Raw genomic sequence first — 19,265 nt, forward strand, 5'->3', positions numbered from 1 at the left:
TCTGTAACATGGGGCTGATAATCCCATCAGACACTGTGATATCTCTAACATGGGGCTGATAATCCCATCAGACATTGTGATATCTGTAACATGGGGCTGACAATCCCATCAGACACTATGATATCTGTAACATGGGGCTGACAATCTCATCAAACACTGTGATATCTGTAACATGGGGCTGACAATACCATCAGACACTGTGATATCTGTAACATGGGGCTGATAATCCCATCAGACATTGTGATATCTGTAACATGGGGCTGACAATCCCATCAGACACTATGATATCTGTAACATGGGGCTGACAATCTCATCAAACACTGTGATATCTGTAACATGGGGCTGACAATACCATCAGACACTGTGATATCTGTAACATGGGGCTGATAATCCCATCAGACATTGTGATATCTGTAACATGGGGCTGACAATCCCATCAGACACTATGATATCTGTAACATGGGGCTGACAATCTCATCAAACACAGGGATATATGTAACATGGGGCTGATAATCCCATCAGACACTGTGATATCTGTAACATGGGGCTGATAATCCCATCAGACATTGTGATATCTGTAACATGGGGCTGACAATCCCATCAGACACTATGATATCTGTAACATGGGGCTGACAATCTCATCAAACACAGGGATATCTGTAACATGGGGCTGATAATCCCATCAGACACTGTGATATCTCTAACATGGGGCTGACAATCCCATCAGACACTGTGATATCTGTAACATGGGGCTGATAATCCCATCAGACACAGGGATATCTGTAACATGGGGCTGACAATCTCATCAAACACAGGGATATCTGTAACATGGGGCTGACAATCTCATCAAACACAGGGATATCTGTAACATGGGGCTGACAATCCCATCAGACATTGTGATATCTGTAACATGGGGCTGACAATCCCATCAGACACTATGATATCTGTAACATGGGGCTGACAATCTCATCAAACACAGGGATATCTGTAACATGGGGCTGATAATCCCATCAGACATTGTGATATCTGTAACATGGGGCTGACAATCCCATCAGACACTATGATATCTGTAACATGGGGCTGACAATCTCATCAAACACAGGGATATATGTAACATGGGGCTGATAATCCCATCAGACACTGTGATATCTGTAACATGGGGCTGATAATCCCATCAGACATTGTGATATCTGTAACATGGGGCTGATAATCCCATCAGACACTGTGATATCTGTAACATGGGGCTGATAATCCCATCAGACACTGTGATATCTGTAACATGGGGCTGACAATCTCATCAAACACAGGGATATCTGTAACATGGGGCTGACAATCCCATCAGACACTATGATATCTGTAACATGGGGCTGACAATCCCATCAGACACTGTGATATCTGTAACATGGGGCTGATAATCCCATCAGACACTATGATATCTGTAACATGGGGCTGACAATCTCATCAAACACAGGGATATATGTAACATGGGGCTGATAATCCCATCAGACACTGTGATATCTGTAACATGGGGCTGATAATCCCATCAGACACTGTGATATCTGTAACATGGGGCTGATAATCCCATCAGACACTGTGATATCTGTAACATGGGGCTGATAATCCCATCAGACATTGTGATATCTGTAACATGGGGCTGATAATCCCATCAGACACTGTGATATCTGTAACATGGGGCTGACAATCTCATCAGACACAGGGATATCTGTAACATGGGGCTGACAATCTCATCAAACACAGGGATATCTGTAACATGGGGCTGACAATCCCATCAGACACTGTGATATCTGTAACATGGGGCTGACAATCCCATCAGACACTGTGATATCTGTAACATGGGGCTGACAATCCCATCAGACACTGTGATATCTGTAACATGGAGCTGACAATCCCATCAGACACTGTGATATCTGTAACATGGGGCTGATAATCCCATCAGACACTGTGATATCTCTAACATGGGGCTGACAATCCCATCAGACACTGTGATATCTGTAACATGGGGCTGACAATCCCATCAGACATTGTGATATCTGTAACATGGGGCTGATAATCCCATCAGACATTGTGATATCTGTAACATGGGGCTGACAATCCCATCAGACATTGTGATATCTGTAACATGGGGCTGACAATCCCATCAGACAATGTGATATCTGTAACATGGGGCTGACAATCCCATCAGACACTGTGATATCTGTAACATGGGGCTGACAATCCCATCAGACACTGTGATATCTCTAACATGGGGCTGATAATCCCATCAGACACTGTGATATCGGTAACATGGGGCTGATAATCCCATCAGACACTGTGATATCTCTAACATGGGGCTGATAATGCCATCAGAAACTGTGATATCTGCAACATGGGGCTGATAATCCCATCAGACACAAGGATATCTGTAACACGGGGCTGCCAATCCCATCAGACACTGTGATATCTGTAACATGGGGCTGCCAATCCCATCAGACACTGTGATATCTGTAACATGGGGCTGACAATCCCATCAGACACTGTGATATCTCTAACATGGGGCTGATAATCCCATCAGACACTGTGATATCTGTAACATGGGACTGACAATCCCATCAGACACTGTGTTATCTCTAACATGGTGCTGATAATCCCATCAGACATTGTGATATCTGTAACATGGGGCTGACAATCCCATCAGACAATGTGTTATCTCTAACATGGGGCTGATAATCCCATCAGACACTGTGATATCTGTAGCATGGGGCTGACAATCCCATCAGACACAGGGATGCCTGTAACATGGGGCTGACAATCCCATCAGACACTGTGATATCTGTAACATGGGGCTGATAATCCCATCAGACACTGTGATATCTGTAACATGGGGCTGACAATCCCATCAGACACTGTGATATCTGTAACATGGGGCTGATAATCCCATCAGACACAAGGATATCTGTAACACGGGGCTGACAATCTCATCAGACACTGTGATATCTGTAACATGGGGCTGACAATCCCATCAGACACTGTGATATCTGTAACATGGAGCTGATAATCCCATCAGACACTGTGATATCTGTAACATGGGGCTGACAATCCCATCAGACACTGTGATATCTGTAACATGGAGCTGACAATCCCATCAGACACTGTGATATCTGTAACATGGGGCTGATAATCCCATCAGACACTGTGATATCTGTAACATGGGGCTGACAATCCCATCAGACACTGTGATATCTGTAACATGGGGCTGATAATCCCATCCTTCAAGATGCCCCTTCTCTAAAGACTCATAAGATCAAGGAAGTAGCAACCATTCTGGGCTATTGTTTGCCTTTACAGACTCATGGTTTTATGATCCTATGAGAAAGACTTCATGCTCCTAAGGTGGGAGTGGAACTTGGGCCCTCATTGGCCTGAGCTCTCCAGCCAAACTTTGTATGTGTGTGTGTGTGTGTATGTGTATGTGCACACCCTACAGAGGGGACCTTCTGTCCTGATCTCACTGAACTTGCCTTATTTTGGCTTTCTTTTCCCAACCACGGCCCTGCCTAGCATCCTGTAGGAGGAGGATGGTAATTCAGCGTAGGATATGATCCAGCAGAGCCTGCTTGATTTAAGCAGGGAGATAAATCATTCCCAGATATGGGATACTTGTGGAAGCCTGGCGGCCTGTGGGACCACATCACCCATCATTTTGGGATCAGAGATGGAACATCCCCTGGACCCAGGAAGACCTCAGGTCAGAAAGAAGTGACAGAGCACTGGGGGCTTAGGGTAGGAGTTTCAGAGTTTCAACAAAAGCTCTGGTTGGCCTAATGGTTGGGAATGAAATGGGGATATCACAGCAGGAAAATCCAGGGTACCTAGCCCTCTTCCAAGGGAGAAAAGGTAGAAGGGCTGAGCCCTTGGGCAGTAGACTGTGCCCAATTTAAGCTAACATGCTGAAGGTTAAAGGTATCTTCTCTCTTTCCAAAGTGATCCATGGAAATCCTTGGACCATTAGCAAGAGTTCTGTGGCCAAGCATGGTCATGGAAAAAATATTCAAGTTGGAGACAGACGACCTGGCTTCAGATCCACCTCTGCGACTAGCTGTGGGACTTCCCTGGGACTCCTTTCCTTAATCTCTCGGAGAGGCTTTGACCAGATGATCTCTCTCTATGGCCCTGCTCAACTCTAGATCCTGACCAAGGTTAAGTATTGGTTCTAATACTTACTCAGGATTTAGAAGGAGAGAAGTAAGGTAATTGAAGGAGAAAGGTAGCATGGCACTGTGGGGGGAGGAAAAAAAAAAAATCACTGGACTTGGAATTAGAGGGCCTAGATCCAAAGTCCAGTTCTCTGAGAGACAGAAAGTACTAAACAGAGAATTAGAAATAGAGAGAGACAAAAAGACAGGAATATGAATGAGTGACTCACAACATTTCTTCAGGTTGCACAAGGGATGCATATTGTCTCAACTAGGTCTGGTATGCTGCAAATCATACCAAATGAGATCCAGAGTTTGATCAAACTATCCACATAGGCAAAATCAAGTGGATGAATTTGTCCAGAACTGAATCTGCAATAGTGTAGACAATCTAATGAGTTGGACCATCGATGCTTCTAACAAGTAGCAGCCACAACTGAACAAGAGGGGAGAGATCTGGATTGCCTTAGGAAATAATCTATTATTTTCAATGACCAAGGTTCTCCCTTGTTTAAAAAAATTAAAAATTACCTTTGAACACTTTAATATTCTTCCTGATTCCTCAAGTCATGGAATACCATAATTTCCAAAGAATCACAACTGCGGCCTACTTGAAAAGGGCAACAGAACGCAGGTGGATGTTTTAGCATGTTACCAACAACAAACGACAAGCAAAGATGTCATCAGACATGAATGAGGAGGAAAAGAGCTCAGAGATTCATGCATTGAAAGTGGGGATGGCCATATGCCATTCTTGGGCAATGTTAAACTACGCCAAGGAAAAACTCCACTTTGTAGGGTGGACTCCTTACAGTTTATGGAAAGGCAAGGAGAAGGGTCCACCAGCATAAAGGGGCATGAATGGTGGCGATCTGCATCATCTGTGAGATCACAGATCCACTGCTGAGGATTCTATAGAGATGAGGGTAGCAAAGGTAGGAAAACGAGTGGACGTCCATCAGCTGGGGAATGGCTGAACAAGCTGTGGTACACGGAGGCCATGGAATATTACGGCTCTATAAAAAATGAGGAACAAGCGGATTAGACAAAGGACTGGAAAGATTTACATGAACTGATGCTGAGCGAAACAAGCAGAAGCAGAAATACATTGTACACAATAATAGCAACAATGTGCAATGATCAACTAGGAAAGGCCTGGTTCTTCTCAGCGGTGCAGTGATCCAAGGCTATCCCAATAGGCTTTGCATAGAAAATGTCATCTGCATCCAGAAAAAGATCTAAGGAGACTCTAAATATAAATCAACACACGCTTTGTTCACTTCTTTTTTCTGTTTTTTGTTTTTTAATCTCTCCCATGGTTTTTCCCATTTGCTCTGATTTTTCTCTCCCCACATATAAAAGTGTGTACTAAAAATAAATAAAACTTAAAAAAAAAAAAAAAAAAAAGATGAGGGAGGGGAGAGGAGGCTGCTAACTTTCTGAAGTCCTCTAACTTCCCTCTGGAGGATAACGCTCTTCAGCCTCTAGGGAGGTATACGCCACCCTTCTCCCCCCATGCTTCCCCCAAACCATAACAAAACAACACAAGTATATTCCTTTAAGAACACAAAGAGTCAAGATTTGGAGTTGATAGGGAACTTAGAGTCAGTCCACCAAACCCCAACCATCCTTTTAATTTAAAAAAAGTTTCATTTGCAAAACAGTTAAGCAAAACTACTCAACAAAATTAGTACATCTGTCAGAGCCATGACATCCCACACCCCCATTCTCCATCACGCTACTCATGGCTTATAGGATTTAGAGATGATACGGTCCAAACCCCTCATTTTACAAATAAAAATGTCCCATATCACTTCTTCCATCCTGAAAAAAAAAATAAAATTGAGGATTGAGTGACTTATAAATATGGGGTATTTTAAAGTATTCTAAAATATGTTCAGGGGGCATCGAGATGGTAAAGTGGTTAGAGAATTAACTGTGGAGTCAAGAGGAGCCAAGTTCAAATAGGGCCTCAGACACTTAGTAGCTGTGTGACCCTGAACAAGTCACTTAACCCAGATTCCCTCCCTATTGCTCAAAGTGTTCAAGATGAACCCTTCCCTAAAGTTCTCCCCTTATGCTTCATTTTAGCGTTGAGGTGAGCTCAGATTTTTTTTTTTTTTCTGGGATAGCAGAACTTCTTGTAGATTCCAGATAGAAAGACTCTGAGTTGCCTCGTAGTGGCCAAAGTGTCTATTATCCCAGACATTCATCCTGAGAAAGTTGGGAAGCAGGTGATAAAGTGGAACGAGGAGAGGGGCTTGGGGCTATTTAGTGAGGAAGCAGTCAAACCGGCTGCAGAGAGAGAAATGAGATGAGAGTGTCTGGGAGCAGATTGCTCAGCCCTAGAGGCTCCAGGGAGGTCAAAAAGGTTGAGGGCTGGGGGAAAAGGTCATTAGATTTGGCAATTAGATGCTTGGTGATGGGGGAGGAGCCGTTTCCATGAATGCTAAGGCTTCAAGCCAAAGCATAGAGGGTTTAGAAGAGAGAGGGAGAGATGGCAAGGGCAGACTTTTCCCAGAAGTTGGGCTGTGAAGTATATGGGGAAGGGGAGGAGATTTAGGATCATGATAGTGAATACTGGGGAGTTTCTCAGGGAAGACTTTGGCATGTTTGTAGGCAGTAGGAGATTGGAGGGGGGGGGCTGATAGCGGCTCAATTTGAGAGAAAAGAAGCAGGGGCTGTAATCCAGGTTACATGTCAAGGGTTAACCTTGTTGAGAAGGATCACCTCCTCCTCGGAGACAAGAGAAGGGAACAGCAGACGATATAAGATGAGGAGAAAGGGGAGAGAGGAAGATCTCACTAAATGATCGCATTTATTCCCTAGTAAGTTACAAAGTGAGGTTCTCAGCTGAGAGCGAAGGGACAGCGGTTCTGCCGAAGTCTCAGGAAAGTCCGGGTTTAGGATGGCCAACGGGGAGAGGGGGGATAATGAAGCAACTAGGGGAAGCTAAAAGAATTGCTCTGCACTGTGAAAGGCACAGCTGAAATTAGGTACAAATGTATAGTGGACCCATTCAGCATGTGACTCTCACAGAAGCCAGAGGAAGTCACATCAGTGATTTCCTCTGCCTCATTCAGCAACGCGAGGAGGCGGCAAATGGAGGGAGTAAGTCAGAGTTGGGGTTTGGCAAGGCGTGGTGGGCAATAAGGCGGCGAAATCAGAGAGTCCAGAGTGGAGGGCACGGTCAAACTGATTCGCCGAGGAGTTGGGAAGAGAGCCTGGCAAAGTAGCCAAGGAGATCTGAGCTCGGGGAGCATAAAAAGCAGACAGGAGAATCAAGGTATAGGGAGGGACGGAATGGAGAGAGGGATCAGAGAAAGTAACAAGTCCTTCGTCACAGAAGTGGAACACTAAGGGTGATAACAGGTGACCAACTCTGTGTGCAGCTGAAGTGGGAGGTGAGCAAATTGAGGACTTGGGAGGTCAGGTATTTAGGGAAACATTGATAAGCATGCTGAGCTTTTCTAGTATAAGGGCAAGGGGTAGAGGGAAAAGGGAGATTGCTTTATCGAGAAAGAAGGGAAATTATCCAAGGGGAGATCAAGAGATGAGGGCCTTCAGGACCTGGATTGGGTGATGAATTTGGAGAGAATGAATGTCAAAGGAAGAGTGGTAACTGAGGCACGGAAGAGAGACGCTGGAAGTAGTCATGGAAAGGGAAGCGTCCTCTGACCTTCTTGTGTGGTCAACCACCACCCTAGCCCGAGCTCTGTTCACCTGCCCCCCGGCCCACTGCAGTAGCCCTCTGATAACTGCCCTCCTTTGTCTCTCTCCTCCCTCCTCCACCATGGACGTGTTCCCTGCTGTGCAGGCACATGTGCGTGCACACACAGCAAACGCACAAACTCCAGGAAGTATCTGCCACTTCTAGGATCCAACATAAAATCCTATATTCGGTCCATTGCCTTCCTCCTTCCTGCCCCCCCCACACTCTCTGACCTCCGGCCTCCTCGCTGTCCCCCATGCCTGGAGTCTTCTCCCTCCTCTATCTCCTTAACTTCCTTCAAGACTCAACCCAACTCCCCCGTCCCACAGGAAGCCTTCCCAAGATTCCTCAGGCACAAGTCTGGCCATGACGTGGCACCGAGGTGCCCTCGGGCCTTGAGGACCACATAAGTACTCCCGTTTGACATTCACAGCCCCATGGTCCAGCCTAATCGGACGCCTTGCTGTCACATGCACAACCCCACCTATGACCTCTGGGGTAGTCACTCTGCGTACCACATGTTTCTGCCTAGAATCACTCATCTGGATTTGGAAGGGCCCTCGGAAGTCCAGCCTAACCCCTTCATTTGGCAAATGGAGAGAGACCGAGAGAAGTGGTGGTGGAGACTGGAACTCTGGTCTCGGGACTCTGCACAGGCCCACACAGCCTCGGCTCAGATGCCAGCAGAGTCGCTTCCTGACCTCCCCCTGCTGCTACTAAGGCCTCTCTCTCCTTGCACGTGCCACGGGATCTGTGGCCAAGCGCGCCAGTATTTTTCTCCTGCCGACAAGCTGAGGTCGCCAAGTCAGACGCCACTGCACACGTATGCATGCGCTCCTGAGTTGCCCATCGTCGAGCACTCAGGATGAATGCGCTCCTGGGCGTCCACATCGAGTCTCCAGACAATGGAAGTCCCCTAGGGACAAGCGTTCCCCTCGTGTCCTGTTTCTAGAGCCCACAATTTCTTGCATAGTCATTAAGCAGTAAGTACAAAGGCCTTCCTAGGCTTTAGGCCATGATAAGCACGAGAGAGAAAGGACCTTGGGACCGGAGAGCTGGACTTGAAGGACCTCAAAGCACCTGGTCCGATGCCCTGCTTCTTCAGCTCAGGGGCCGGCGGCCCAGAGGAAGGATTTTCCCGATGGGACAGATTCGGACCGGGAGCTTGAGGAGGTGGCCACGACAGGGGAAAATTTGGGTCTCCTTTCCCCCCCAGGATGGGAAAGGTGAGGCCATCTTTGGAGGCAGCAAGGAAGAAGCCAATGGGTAAAAGCCATTGAAAGAAGCATAGAAGGAGGAAACATTCTCAAAAGGAAGAAGGAGGAAATGAAAAGAAGGCAAAGTGGGCTCCTCTTCCAGAGACTTCAGCAAAGCAGGCAATGGGGAACAGCATAGAGAAGGCTCTGGGGCGTGAAATGAGGAAGACTTCAGGCTGGATGGTCTCTATTTTCACAAATTATAAGGAGAGAGCCTCCACTGGAGGTGGGGCCTAGAAGAAGGAAGCGATTTTGAGCTAATTAGGGAGAAGCAAAGGGCTGCCGGCAACATCGAAGGCCAAGGCAAGATTGCCTAATGGACCTATTCAGGACAGCTGTGGGACAGTGGCCAGCGGTCGCTGGAAGGAACGGAGAAGGCCGATGGTGGTGATCCCTCGGGCTTGAGAGCTGGTACGAGCGGTGACAGAACATGGGATTCGAGGGTAGATGGTATCATTAAAAAACCGTCTATCATAGCCATCGGGCCACAGGCTCTCTGGCTCGAGACCAGTTGGCCTGCTCCACACGTGACAAAAAGCCTCCCGTCCATGCTGGCTTCCGAGCGGTCAGCAGCAAGAGCTCCACAAGAAGAGAAGGCAGCACTTCCTGTCTGACCAGCCAGCATTGGGAGACCATCAAACTGAGGTCACCTCCTTGTAGCTCCCAGCCTTTGTTGCTGGTTCTGCCCCAGGACCGGGCAGAAAGACGCGTCGAATGGCTGAGGGAGCCAAAAACGCGAGGCATTCCCGACCAGTCCCATCTTTTTTTCAGAGGAAGGTACGTGGGACTCCCAAAGTTGAAGGCGATGCTTTGCCCAAGGTCATCCACAGAGAAAGTAACTCTTTCCACTAGCCCCGAGCACAGATCTGGAGCCCAGCTGCGGCTACTGGGAAGCATATTCTGATCAGGAAGCACAGAATGGGAAAGTCCGCCCTCAGGTGCAAGGGAGTATGGGGGGGGGTGTCTCTCAGGGGTGGAGGAATGGTACAGAAACACAAGTCAAGTGCAAAGTAAGGACAAAGTAAAGAAGCACTAGAGATCGGCCTGGTACAGGATGCGACGGATGGCCGACGCAAGGCAGAGAGGTGGGCGACAGAACGGAGCGGCCGAGGAACCCACGGGTGGACAGGCAAGTCGACGACCTGGGAGGAAGCCAAGGGAAATCAAGCGTAAAGCGCTTTCAAAGGCAAAAAGGGCTCTGGGCTTCATTCCGGAGGCATCAGGAAGCCACTGGAGCTTCTTGAGCTGTGGAGGAACAGTTGGAGCTGAGCTTTTGGAAGACTGACTTGGAAGACTGAAGGAGAATAAGGAAGAGGAGGCCTGTGAGAGGGGCTGATGAAGGGTCCAGATAGAGAGGAGAGGCCAGGTCTGAGAGACTTCCACAGCACAAGGTGCTTTCCCAAAGTCACATGGGAGGTAGGGCCAGAGCTGGGTCACGTCAGGGTCAAGCGGGGCTCGAGGCGACTTCTCCCTATCGCCAGTTCCCCCAAATGCTGGCAAGACAAGAGCCGGGACCGACCCGTGGAGGTCGACGGGCCGAGCGGAACTCTGCCTCGGGATGCTGCTTCTGGCTCTAGCTGGGAGATTGGGGAGGGAGAGGAAGCGTGGAGTCAAGGGACCCCCTTCTCGGGCTTTTTCTTAAGGCTGGAAGTGCGGGGAGAAAACTAATAGAAAAGGGGCATCTTGGGACTGGAAAGACAGGAAGTTCTCAGGTCACTGAGCCCTCCCCCGAGTGCCCTGGGTCTCGTAGGCAGGGCAAAGGATGGAGTCGTGCCACAAGGATAATATTTATTCCCGACTTTGTCTGTACAAACTGCGTCTCCCCCCACCCCCACCCTCCCCACACATCCAAACGGCAATCAGCCCCCCTACCCCGTGTCTCTCCCGACCCACCTCCCCCTCCCCTATTCCAGCCAGATTCCAAGATGGTGGTGGTGGTGATCAGGGTGGGTGGGAACGAGCCTCATTTCCTACAGGTTCGGGCACGGGGTCGGGGGGCGGTATTACAAAGGGGCAGATGGAAAGGGAGTCTGGTGTTAGGGGGGTCCTAGAGTTCCCAGGATGTGGGGGAGGTGGGGGGGAGAGAGGTGAAGGATTAAGTCCATCCCTCACACTGGGAGTGGCCAGATCCCTATGGAGTGAAGCCCCCCTACCAGGCTTGGGGAGAAGGGTGGGGGGTCGGCAGGTGGAAAGCCCCCCTCCAAGCCGGTCAGCGATGCCCAGAAGCGGGAGAGCCGGGGGGCCGACCCCCTCAGGACTCCTTGGCCCCGGCGGCGGCGGCGGCTCCCAGCCTCTCAGCCTTGTGGATCAGACGGTGCTTCTTAAGGCCATACGTGTTGGAGAAGCCCTCCCCGCAGGCCGAGCAGCGGAAGGGCCGGCCGCCCTGGTGGGCGGCCAGGTGCTTGCGGAAGTAGCCGGGGTCCTTGAAGACCTTGAGGCAGGCTGGGCAGCGCAGCTCGGGCCGCGCGGGCTCGTGGGCCCGCTGGTGCCGCAGCACCGAGCTCAGGTAGAAGAAGGCCTTGCCACAGTGCTCGCAGCGGTAGGCTCGCTCGCCCAGGTGCAGCCGCTGGTGCTCCAGCAGGTTGGAGCGATAGCGGAAGGTCTTGCCACAGGCACCGCAGCGCTGGGGCCGGGCCACGGCGTGCAGGCGGCGGTGCTCGGCCAGACTGGAGGACTGGGCGAAACGTTTGGCGCACACGGCGCACTTGAAGGCGCGCTCGCCCGTGTGCACCACGCGGTGCTGCCGCAGATACCAGGAGCGCAGGAAGCCTCGCCCGCAGACGCCGCAGCGGTAGGGCCGCTGCTCCGTGTGGCAGCGCTGGTGGCGCATCAGCAGTGCCGCCTCCCAGAAGCGCTTGCCGCACACGGGGCAGCGGAAGCCACGCTTCTGGCGGTGGCTGCGGCGGTGCAGGAGCAGGTCGTAGGCGCCGGCGAAGCTCTGGCCACACAGGCCGCAGCCCAGCGTCCGCCGCACCAGGTGCACGTACTTGTGGGTCACCAGCCCCAGGAAGTGCTTGAAGCTCTGGCCGCAAGTGGCACAGCTGAAGCGCTCGGGGCCCCCGGGGCTGGGCCCGGCCCCCGCCCCGACGCCCGTCCCTGACTCTTCCCCCGCGGCCCCGGCGGCCAAGGCCGCCACGGCCGCCCCCACCTCCCCGGCCAGCCCGTTGTCCAGGCCGGCGGCCGGGGTGTCGGGGCCGGGCCCGTCAGGGGCCGGGGGTGGCAGGAGACGCTCCGGGGCCGCCTGGTGGACCAGCTTGTGCCACATGAGGTTCTCGATGAAGCCGAAAGCCTTGCCGCAGGCATCGCAACCGTAAGGCTTCTCGGCCATATGCGCCTCCTTGTGGCTCATGACGTGGAAGAGGTCGGGGAAGTGCTCGCCGCAGTCTGAACAAGCGTAGCTGAGGCCCTCAGGGGGGGCGGCGCCGGCGGCAGCAGAGGCCTGGCCGGCCCCAGGACCCGTGGCCGGGGCCAGGCCGGCGGGGGCGGCCAGCGCGCAGGGTAGCTGCAGGCGGTGCACCTGGCGGTGGCGCGTGAGGCTCTGCGGGTAGCCAAAGACCTTGCCGCAGAGCTCGCACTTGTAGGGCCGTTCTCTCGTGTGCACCACGTGGTGCTTGCTCAAGTGGAAGGACTCCCGGAAGCGCTTCCCGCACACAGGACACTGGTGGGGCTTCTCCCCCGTGTGGATCCGCTCGTGGCGCTTCAGCGTCTCCCGGCGCCCGAAGCCCCGGCCACAGATCCCGCAGCAGAAGGTTTTGCCTGGAGCGGGGCCCCCCGGCCCCACGGCACCCGCGCCCCCACCTCCCGCGGGGCCTCCCGCACCCCCCAACAGCAGCGGGTGGGCCCCCAGCAGCGGCACTGACACGGCCCCATATACCACAGCCGCAGCCGCCGCCGCTGCCGCGGCCGCCTTCTCTCCACTGTCGCCCGGCGGGTCTGGGGGCAGGAGATAGGGCCCAGGGGGAAAGGTGGGGGGCGGGGCCGGAGTTGTTCCGTCCTTGGGGACCTCGGGGGCCGCGGCGGCTGCAGCGCCGTGGGCCGCCTTGTGGCGCAGCAGGCTTTGTGGGGCAGAGTAGGACTTGCCACACAGGTCGCAGGGATACTCAGGCCGGGGCACTGGGGCGCCGGCGGCAGCCGCATGGGCCGCCTGGTGCTTGAGGAGGTAAGCGGCGTCACGGAAGGCCTTCCCGCACACGCCGCAGGGCAGCCGCAGCAGGTCCGCCGAGTGCGTCTTCACGTGGCGCTTGAGGCTCTCGCGGCGGTTAAAGCTCTTGTTGCACACGGTGCAGGAGAAGGGTTTCTCCCCTGTGTGGATGATCTGGTGCTGGTGGAGGTGGCTGGGCTTCTTGAAGACTTTCCAGCACAGGGGGCAGGTGAAAGGGCCCTCGCCACCAGCGCCCGGAGCCCCCGGGGCCACTCCGGGAGGAGGGGGCCCGCTGTCCACGCCGGTGGAGGAGGCGGGGGCCAGGGGGGGCAGCGGCGGCGGCGGCGGAGCCTGCGGGGTCCCAGGCAGCGGCGGCGCGTCCTTATGGCAGCGGCGGTGGCGGATGAGGCTGGAGACGTGGTTGTAAGTCCGCCCACAGACGCCGCACTCGTAGGGCCGCTCCCCGGAGTGCACGAGCATGTGCTGCACCAGGTGCGAGGACTGCTTGAAGGACTTCTGGCAGACCCCGCAAGGGAAGCGCCTCTCCATCAGGTACTTCAGCCGGCGGAAGTAGCCCTTGTCGTCCTTGGCGCCCGCGCCCAGCTCCCCGCTTCCGGGAGCCCCCGGGGCCCCGGGCTGGGGCTGGGCAGGGGCCCCGGCGTGGCTGGCCCAGCCCCGGGCCCACCCGCCGTCCCGGGCCGCTTAAGGTTCCCAAAAAGGTGCTGGTGCCCAGAGAGGTCCACGATCCCCATTGTGGAGCGGGAAAGGCAGCATCGAAAAGGGGTGGGGGCGGAGGCGGGGGCGCCCCGAAGCCTGGGGGCAGAGCCGGCTCGGGCTTCTTGGCTGGGACGTGGAGGATGAGGACGACGAAGAGGACGAGGAAGAGGAGGACGAGACGAAGACGAGGAGGACGACGAGGAGGGCGTCTCGGCTTTGGGCTTGAAGGCCGGTGGCGGTGGCGGGTAGTCGTACTGGGGTGGCGGGGGCTGGGGGGGGGCCTGGGGAGGCGGCCCTGGAGGGCAGGGCAGGGCCGCCACGGCTTTGGCGTGCTCACCGTACAGCTCCATGGGTTCGAAGCGCTGATGGTTGAGGAACTCCAGAAAGTCAAAGGGATAACTCTGGAAGTGGACGCCGTCCTCGCCCCCTACGCCGCTCCCGCCCCCGCCGCCGCCAGGGTTCGCCTCCATTGCGGGCAGCGGGGAGAGCAGTCCTCTCTGTGACAGGGAGAAGGGAGTCAAGTGAGGCCCCGGGACCCAGCCCCGACAAACCCTCCTGGCTGGCCTCTGGGGCCCCGCCCCAGCCCGCTCCTCTGGGCCTTACCCTCAGCCTCCTCCTCAGTCTCCCTTCCTCGGTCTTACCCTGTCAGTCTCACCCCAAGTCTGCTCCATTCCCCGCTCAGGCCCTCCCGAGTCTCTTCTCAGCTTCTCCCTTATCTCCATTGCTGGGGGGCAGCGAGGGGGGGCTCTCCCTGGAAGGGACACAGAGAAGCTAAGTAAAGACTCCTCCCTAATCCCACCATCCTCTGGGGCCTCAGGGCCCAGACACCCCCCTCCAGATCCCCGAGTCTCCCTTCAGTCCTTCTCTTCTGGCTCCCAGAAGAGGAGTAAAATGAGGGCAGCAAATGGCCCCTGATTTAGGCGGGGGGTAAATGGAGAAAACCAGTCTCAGGGACCACCCTCTGTCTGCTCCCTTCTCCTCATCCCCACCCCCAGGCCTCAACCATCCATCTGGGGAAGTCCCCCCCCCCAAGCCCCAACCCAGTAAAAGGCTTCAGGCTTCCCATGGTCTCCCCACCCTCCTGCTGGGAGCAGAAGGCCTGGGCTGCGGATCCTGGAGCTACTCAAGAGCCCGGAAGGGCTAGAACCCCTGGGTGGATCCAGACTTGCCTCAATTTTCCCATCTGTACAATGGGTTGAAAGTAAGGCTAGAGGGGCAGCTAGGTGGCGCAGTGGATAGAGCACCAGCCTTGAATTCAGGAGGACCTGAGTTCAAATCTGGTCTCAGACACTTAACACTTCCTAGCTGTGTGACCCTGGGCAAGTCACTTAACCCCAGCCTCAGAAAAAAGGAAAGAAAGGCTAGGGGGAAGATAAGGGATCTCCTGGAGACAATGGCCATTTCAAAGCAATCCCTACTTGAAAATGATCTCCAAGTCCCTTCTAAGCCTGGGATACTCTAGGGATGCTGTTAGTCTGGGGTGGATCTCCAAGCATGAAGACCTTCCTCCTCCTCTAGGGGAGCACTGAGATCTTCCTCTTCCTCTCTAAGGGAGGATCTCCAAGCACTGAGACCTTCCTCCTCCTCTAGGGGAGCACTGAGACCTTCCTCCTTCTCTGTAAGGGAGGATCTCCAAGCACTGAGACCTTCCTCCTCCTCTAGGGGAGCATTGAGACCTTCCTCCTCCTCTAGGGGAGCACTGAGACCTTCCTCCTCCTCTAGGGGAGCACTGAGACCTTCCTCCTCCTCTAGGGGAGCACTGAGACCTTCCTCCTCCTCTAGGGGAGCACTGAGACCTTCCTCCTCCTCTCTAGGGGAGCATAGAGACCTTCCTCTTCCTCTCTAAGGGAGGATCTCCAAGCACTGAGACCTTCCTCCTCCTCTCTAGGGGAGCATTGAGACCTTCCTCCTCCTCTGTAAGGGAGGATCTCCAAGCACTGAGACCTTCCTCCTCCTCTAGGGGAGGATCTCCAAGCGCTGAGACCTTCCTCCTCCTCTCTAGTGGAGCATTGAGACCTTCCTCCTCCTCTGTAAGGGAGGATCTCCAAGCGCCGAGACCTCCCTCCCCCTCCCCTCTAGGGGAGGATCTCCAAGCACTGAGACCTCCCTCCCCCTCCCCTCTAGGGGAGCACTGAGACCTTCTTCCTCTCTAAGGGAGGATCTCCAAGCGCCGAGACCTCCCTCCCCCTCCCCTCTAGGGGAGGATCTCCAAGCACTGAGACCTCCCTCCCCCTCCCCTCTAGGGGAGCACTGAGACCTTCTTCCTCTCTAAGGGAGGATCTCCAAGCACTGAGACCTCCCTCCCCCTCCCCTCTAGGGGAGCACTGAGACCTTCCTCCTCCTCTAGGGGAGGATCTCCAAGCACTGAGACCTCCCTCCCCCTCCCCTCTAGGGGAGCACTGAGACCTTCTTCCTCTCTAAGGGAGGATCTCCAAGCACTGAGACCTCCCTCCCCCTCCCCTCTAGGGGAGGATCTCCAAGCGCCGAGACCTCCCTCCCCCTCCCCTCTAGGGGAGGATCTCCAAGCATGGAGACCTTCCTCCTCCTCTCTAGGGGAGCACTGAGACCTTCCTCCTCCTCTAGGGGAGGATCTCCAAGCACTGAGACCTCCCTCCCCCTCCCCTCTAGGGGAGGATCTCCAAGCGCATTTCCCTGCAGGGGAGGATCTCTTCCCAGAGCCTCCCAGACAGTCCCACCCCCACCCCACCCCAGGACCCAGGGGCCGGTCTGCAGGGGAGAGTCCCGGAACACCCCTCCCCGCCCCACACCCTCGGCGCCCGGGGGACTCCGGGAGGGCTCTCCAAGCGCCCTCCGCTCCGGTCCCGGGGCAGCAGCGGCCGGCGGCTCTCTAAGCGCGCTCAAGGCAGAGCAAGGATCTCTAAGCGCCGTCCGAGCCTGGAGGGAGGGGCGGCGACCCTCTAGGAGCCCTCCCGGTACGGGGTGGACCTCCCCGTGCCCCCTACCCGAGTGCCCGTAGACCCTGGATCCTGGCGGGGATCTCCCAGCGCGCCCCCGCAGGCGGGAGGATCCCCCAGCCCTCTTCCGGCCGGGGGAACTGCAGGCGCCGGGCCGGACAGGGGGCGGCTCCCGGACACCCCCGGGCCTCGCATGTCACTCACCTGGGCCGGGGCCAGGGGCAGACCGGGGGGCGGGCGGGCGGAGGAGGTGCCGCAGCTCCGGGGAGACCCGAAGGCCCGACCGGAAGTGCCGCCCCCCGCCCCGCGGCCCCCGCCCCCTCCCGCGTCGATCGCCGGGCCGGCCACCGGAAGCGGAAGTAACGTAAGGACTCCGGCTGGAAGCGGGGAGAAGAGGAGGTCGCTGGCGTGGAGAGGGGAGGGAGGGTGAAGAGCGGAAGAGACCGAGCCTGCGCACTGCGAACGGAGCGAAGGGTCGTGTGCAAGGAGCCTCCGCCTGCGCACTGGGAGAGCAGAGGGAAGGCGGGGGGAGGAGCGGAAAAAGCTGCGCGTGCGCAAAGTGTAGAGCTTCCGAGCTTGGGGAGTGAAGGCAGGGGGAACCGGAGAGAAGAGGCGTGCCTTCTGCGCGGAGCCTCCACCTGCACCTGCGCACTAGGGCTAGCTTCTGCCTCTTCCCTTGGTCCCGCCCTCTAAGCCCCTCTCCTCGATCCCATCCCCTTGATCTGTCACCCTCACCCTTCTCTCTCCTCCCCCCGTGGCTTCCTTCTTATCTCAACTCCTCCTTTCAGGCCCCTGTCCTAGCTCCTTTGAATTCTGCCCCCTTATTTCCCACTCTTCCTTTCAACCCCAAACCTGCCCTCCCCTCCCCTAAGTCCCACCCCTTCTCTAAGCCACGCCTCCGTCCTTCCTCCTCAGACCAGCCCCGGCTTCATAGACTCCACCCCAGAACCGCCTCCTCTCTAATCCCGCCTCTCATGCCCCTCCCCGTGGTCCCGCCCTCTCAGTGACTCCCACTTTCTCAGCTCCTCATCTGCCTTTCTCCATCCCTCCCGGGGTGGAGGCCTCTAGGGGGCGCCATGAGCATAGAGCTTTGTGCCCGAAGTCTGAAGTTCCAGTGCATCCTGGGACACTTCTAGCAGCGTGATCTGGGGCGAGCTGTGTGCCTCAGTTTCCTCATCTGGGAAATGGAGCTCCTGAGTTGTGAGGATCACATGACATAATTTAGCATAGCCTTTAGCACAAAGCCGGCCTTCTGCTGAGCTGCGAATGGGTCAGGAAGATACCAGTGGAGCTCAAATGCTGTTCCAGACACTTCCTGTGTTCTCGGCTGGCTCCGGTTTCCTCATATATAAAATGTGCTAGAGAAGTAAATGGCCGATCTCTCCGTATCTGTGCCAAGAAAGCCCAAATGGGGTCACGTAGAGTCAGGCAGAGAGTGCCATGTTAATGCCCGCAGCTCTGCTTATAGGTTGTCTCCCAGGCCCAGCTCTGGGTTTGAAGAATGAACTCTCCCTTCCTCCCATGGGCGGGGGTGTGTGTGATAAGATAGGAGGCCTCTTGGGTACAGATAAGAAAGAAGCTTGTTCATTCTGTGCCTACCTGGTGCCAGGCACTGTGCTAAGCTCTGGAGAGACAGAGGACAGCTCCTATCCTCCACGAGCTCACAATATGATGGAGAAAACAAGTAAAGGTATACAATCAAGTTAAAAACAGAATACATAGAAAGGACTTAAGGGAGGAAGGCCCTGGATTTAAGGGAGAAGACTTCCCGTAGAAGATGAGATTTTAGTTGGGACTTAAAGGAAGCCAGGTAGATCAGTAGTCAGAGTAGAGGAAGGAGCGCATGCCAGGCCGGTGGAGTCAGAGATCATGCCCAGAGCTGAAATGGTGGTGGAGGAGGTACGGTGGTTCTTCATGGATCAGCCAAGAGGCCTGTGTCACTGGGATCCAAGGAAGAGACTAAAGTCTAAAGAGATCGGTAAAAGTGATTGAAGGTTATAGAGGGCTTTGAAGTCCAAACAGAGCATTAGGTATTTGGTAATGGAAGTAATAGGAACCCACTGGATTTTATTGAGTGGGAGACATGATCAGACGTGTCTGTGCTTTAGAAAAATCACTTTAATGACTAAATGAAGGATGGACTGGAATGGGGAGAGAATCAAGAAGGGAAGGTCTGCCAGTAGCTATTGCAGTTGTCCAGGTGAGGTGAAGAAGGTTTCTGCCAGGACGGAGGCAGTATCAGAGAAAAAAAGGGAACATGCTGGGAAATATTGCAGAGGTTAAACTGACAAGACTTTAGCCCCTTTTTGTGGGAGTTAAGGATGATGTCTA

General features: G+C 54.7%; 1 protein-coding gene across 1 annotated transcript; it reads right to left on the reverse strand.

The window, feature by feature from the left end:
* Positions 1 to 10,936: 10,936 nt before the first annotated feature.
* On the reverse strand, positions 10,937 to 17,645 carry ZNF865 (zinc finger protein 865). Its single transcript, XM_074307239.1, is given in 7 exon segments — positions 10,937 to 13,899; positions 13,902 to 14,047; positions 14,050 to 14,145; positions 14,148 to 14,198; positions 14,201 to 14,516; positions 14,661 to 14,770; positions 17,139 to 17,645. Coding segments are annotated over 6 exon segments (3,177 nt in total). The 5' UTR covers positions 14,742 to 14,770; positions 17,139 to 17,645; the 3' UTR covers positions 10,937 to 11,412.
* Positions 17,646 to 19,265: the final 1,620 nt, after the last annotated feature.

Source organism: Sminthopsis crassicaudata, chromosome 3 (assembly GCF_048593235.1).
Source record: "Sminthopsis crassicaudata isolate SCR6 chromosome 3, ASM4859323v1, whole genome shotgun sequence".
NCBI lineage: Eukaryota > Metazoa > Chordata > Mammalia > Dasyuromorphia > Dasyuridae > Sminthopsis > Sminthopsis crassicaudata.